Below are 4,917 nucleotides of genomic sequence, written 5' to 3' on the forward strand. Positions count from 1 at the left end.
CGGTGCCGGTGCCTCCTCCGTCTGCGGGTCCTGTGGCTGCTCCGGCATGCATCCAGCTCGCGTTTCCACAGAATTGTCAAAACCAGAGTGTGGTGCAGCCACAAGTAGTTCAAAACACAGTCAGGCCGCTGGCTGTTTCAAGTGCCTCTGGTAGCCTTCCACATACAACTTCTGCTCCAGCTGTTACCCCATCGCACGTTGCTCTTGTATCTAGTAATCTTCCCGTAGGTCAGAGTAACGTTAATATTCAGCCATCACCTTCCCAGCCTATCATTGTTTCCCATAGGCTCCCCCTTAATCAGCCTGTTAGGCCCGGAGCTATTCCTCTTAATCCTTCTGTTGGGACTGTAAATAGACCTGTGGCCCCCGCTGTTCTTCCTCTTAATCAGCCTGTCAGGCCTGGGCTCTTTCCTATTAATCAACCCATCGGTACTATAAATGTTCCAGTTGCAGCTGGAACGCTACCTGTTACCCAGCCAGTCAATCCTGTGAATCAACCGGTTGCTGCGGGAGTTCTCCCTGTCAACCAGTCGCTGGGGAATGTGAATAGACCCATTGGTCCAAGGGTCCTTCCTGTGGCGCAGACAGTTGCGTCAAACGTTCTCCAGCTTAGCCAGCCTGTTGCCTCTGGTGTTGTTCCTGTCAGACAGCCTGTCAGACCTGGGTTTCTTCAGCTTAATCAGCCTGTTGCCCCGGCAGTTATCCCAGTAAATCAGCCAGTTCAGTCTGCGGTTTCTCAAAACACAACTTTTCTGACGACAGGTTCCATACTTAGGCAGTTGATTCCAACTGGTAAGCAGGTGAATGGGATACCTACGTACACGCTTGCCCCAGTTTCAGTTACGTTGCCCATGCCTCCTGGGGGTGGAGTAGCAACTGTTACGCCGCCCCAAGTGCCCATCCAGCTCATGCAGCCTGGGCCAGTAACTCAGTTGTCCCAGTCACCGGCCAGCGCTCCCTCTCCTCCTGTAGTTTTAACGTCTCCAAATATAGTGTTGCAAGGCTCCTCGCCTGGTCCTGAAACCAGTCACGCTGTCAGACAGGCCAAGCAGTGGAAGACTTGCCCTGTTTGCAATGAGCTTTTCCCCTCAAATGTCTACCAGGTGCACATGGAAGTGGCCCACAAACATGGTGAAGTAAAAAGGGAGGAGACCCAGGAGCCTGACAAGCTTGCAGCTTTCGCCCCCTTTCTGTGGATGACAGAAAAGACAGTCTGGTGTTTCTCCTGTAAATGTTTTCTCTGTGAGGAAGAGCTCATGAAGCATCTCTTGATGCATGGCTTGGCTTGCTTGTTTTGCACAGTTACTTTCCATGACTTAAAAAGCCTCGTGGAGCACAATAAAACTGCACATGATGGGAAAAAGCAGTTACACGCAGATTATAGCAACAGAGGATTTCAACTAGGTAATGATGCTCAGGGTGACCTTGTATTTCCACACTTTGATTTCAATACAGTGTTACCGAAAGAAGACATTGGTGAAAGGGAAGTACATTTGATAGTGCTTGCTGGACTGAGTTCCAGGATCCTTGTCCCTGTTTACGTCAAAGTGAAACCTCAGTCAGCAGAAGTGAACAACAGATCCAGCAGGAAAATATTAACTTGTCCCTTTTGCTTCGGTACGTTTGTTAGCAAAGAGACCTACGAAACGCATTTGAAGGAGCGGCATCACATAATGCCAACCGTACATACGATTTTGAAGTCTCCTGCTTTCAAGTGCATCCACTGTTGTGGTGTGTACACGGGAAATATGACCCTGACGGCTATTGCCGTCCACCTGCTCCGTTGTAGAAGTGCTCCCAAAGACAGCAACTCGAGAGTGAAGATGCAGCTTGAGCGTACCGAGAAGAAAGAGCTCCTGTTTGTCAACGGTGAAAAGCATGATTCTGTGATGCTGAAACGAAAGCAGTCGGATTCCTGCTTTGTTGGAGAAGACCAAAGGAATAAGGAACAGCAGCCTCTGAGCATAAGTACTGGCATAGCTCTGTCTCCAGAAGAAGTGAATTCCGGGGTAGTGCCTTTCAAACGACAAAAGATGAATAGTAGGGCTGAGATGAAGCTTCCTTGTACTGAGGATTTTCACATTCTAGCAGTAGATCCTAAACGGTACGATCACAATTCGTATGAGTCTCAAAACCAGTTTTTGACAGACTACTTTAACGAGAGGCCATATCCTTCTAAAAAGGAGTTGGAATTGCTTTCCTCGCTGCTGTATGCGTGGAAAATTGATGTTGCATCGTTCTTTGGGAAAAGGAGGAATATATGCTTAAAGGCGATAAATAATCACAGACCCTCTGTGCTGCTGGGTTTCAGTATGTCTGAACTAAAAAATGTTAAGCACAGTTTGACGATAGAAGACACATCATTAGATATGTAAGCAAGCTTTTTGTAACGGCTGAAAGCAATCCGTAAATGGCATACTAATTGATTAAAGCAGTTTATTGCATTGTTTCTTTTAACTTGCAGACTGGCCTGTTGAAGGGTGCAGTAGTCCACCAAGTCTCGTTCAGCTGTGACTGTTATGGTGAAAGGCACACGTAGTTGTGTATTTGAAAAAGCTAAAATCTTCAGACTTACACATCTGGAATTTGTTTTAGCTTTTTACTGTTTCTGGAGTAGTGGGGTTGTTTTTTTTGTTGTTGCTGTTGTTCCCCCCGCCTTCCCCTCCAGGCTCCCATTACACTTTTTATACCACCATGTAAAACATTTGTCCTGTTAAGAATTTCATTTTATTTTTCTGCAATGTCATTGTCTTTTTCTAAACAATAAAGTGTATAATATTAGTTAAAATACTGAGGTAAGCTATGTGAAAAACATCTATTTGATTATTTGTGGCTTTCAGTCCTAATTTTTTAACCTGTTTTTTGTTTTATCCACTGAAGAAGTGATTGTAACCTTTACGTCCATAGCCCCTACAAATTCTCGGTGCGCTGGTAGCAATAAAACACATGGCAATCTTCCGCCCTCACACACCCCCCCAGTCAAAACACCTGTGCCAGTTAAGCCTGATGAGTTGTAGTATCTAACTAATATTTAACGTGATGGGATTTGAGGGGCTTGAGGGTGCCTGTTGAAGTGTTATAATTGACTGACTTGAAATGGTTGTGTTATTATCTGATAAATAATAGATCTTGCTAACCAGAAGTGTTTACTCTCTTTGTTGGTGTTGAAGCCTGGTTGTTTAAATCCCTGTTGTTCAAAGCTCGTGAGCAGCATTTGGTTTCTTCTGTTCAAAAAACAAAGCTGCTCTGGAGAGCGTCAGGTGGTTTGGATTCGTGGAGTACGTTTCTTCTGTGCGCATCAGTTACCTGCAGAAGCCCCGTCCACGTATCACTGAAGCTTGGTGAAAAATCCGATTTTCATCTTAAATTGCTGTTGCATGAGGTAGTAACTGGGTGGTGCCTCCTCCCTGCCAAATTAGATACGTGGCCTTGAAGTCCTTTGTGACTGAAATTGGGTAAACTGAAACCGGATGAATTGGTCGCATCAAGATTTCAAACTGTTGAGCACTTGAACCGACAATATTCATGTGGTGATGTTACTGTCCTGTAGCGAGCGTAATACTGTAAAACCCAACTAGAAATAGAAGATCTTGTTCAGTGTGAACTAGGGTCACTGTTACAGGTTACAGAAAAGCTGTTGGGAAGGTTTAATCAAATCGAAGAACAAACTAGTACTGGTGGCCACGCTGAGGCCTTGTTTAGCAGTGTCCTTTCTTCCTCCGTGTGCTTGGTTCCGTCGGGCTTTTCAAACAGCCCCTCCAGTATTTATTAATAGGCAGTTAAATATAACCTATAACATGCGTTCTTTTTTCTTCCTCCTGTTCATCCCCCTCTTCCCACTCTTCTTTCCCAGAAGGAAAAAAAAAGAGGATGCTCTCTGGGCAGTTCACGTGTGGCAGTGTGACAAGGCCAGAGTGATGTGCCCAGACTGATTTCGTGGGTTTTTAAGTAGTAAGCATACTTTGCCCTGTGCAATCATTTTTAAAGCAGACACATTATTGTTTCTGGTTGCATTTCTAAAAGGCCATGACATTTTTAATGGGATTTGGTGACTGTCCACCTGAGGTTCTATAAGATGTTTGAAATTCTATTTTGGATACAATCTTGATATTTTCGTATCGATTACTTCGACTGATGTTAATGAATTTGTAACGTGCAGTTACTTAAAACGAAAGAAGCTGCTGTTGGGAAAAACCTAGTCATTTAAGAGCAGTGTGGAGTAAACATAAGCACCATTTATGGGATTGTCCACATGCCTCACCCCAGAGAGTAACAGTGAGTAAGAAGCAGTGTGTTCTTGTAACCTAATAATAGCTCATTGCAACTAAAGAAGGTGATATTTGGGCATAACACTGTTTATGAACCAGTTTGAAGGGCTCAGAGTAAGGAAGAGGGATGCTCTGTAGAAGTTCTGAAATCCAGGCATTCCTTTTCACTCCGAAAACCTTGGTATGAGCCCTGTTATCTTTGGGGCAGCTCTGCTGGTATTGGTGAAACTCCAGCAGGGAGGCGTTCGGCAGCCTGCGGCTGTGAACGGTGAAAGGTTGTTCTTGAGATAACAGCGTGGCTTGGCGTGGGGACTTGGGAAGCTGTGTCAGGGTTCACCCATGCTGGGGGCACCAAGGGAGCAGCCCAGTCTTACCGGGGTTTTCCTACATGGTGTTCAGCATTTCACCTATTGGACTTGAATTTCACAGTTTCAAATAAACCAGCTTTCTAACTTCCATTTAGGTGTGTGTGCAAGTGATTACTTATCCTCCCCCTGCTTGATATATTTGGTGAACTTGATGTGAAAGTTTCTTTTGGGACAGAATGGCCGTTAAAAGACACAAAAGGAAAGCAAGACCTAGAACTTGGATCCAGATGCTTTAGGTAGACCTTGGTGTGTTATAGTAATATCTTCTAGTATCTCAGATA

The 4,917-nt window shown here is 44.8% G+C and overlaps 1 protein-coding gene across 1 annotated transcript in view; it reads left to right on the forward strand.

The window, feature by feature from the left end:
• The window catches only part of ADNP2 (ADNP homeobox 2), a 14,212-nt gene extending 11,837 nt beyond the window's left edge, over nucleotides 1–2,375 (forward strand). Inside the window, exon 5 of the mRNA XM_010147713.1 lies at nucleotides 22–2,375. Within this exon, the coding sequence (XP_010146015.1) occupies nucleotides 22–2,375 (2,354 nt within the window). The remainder of the gene's footprint in view (nucleotides 1–21) is intronic.
• The last annotated feature ends 2,542 nt before the right edge of the window (nucleotides 2,376–4,917 follow it).

This window comes from Eurypyga helias, unplaced genomic scaffold (genome assembly GCF_000690775.1).
Source record: "Eurypyga helias isolate BGI_N326 unplaced genomic scaffold, ASM69077v1 scaffold17402, whole genome shotgun sequence".
Lineage (NCBI taxonomy): Eukaryota > Metazoa > Chordata > Aves > Eurypygiformes > Eurypygidae > Eurypyga > Eurypyga helias.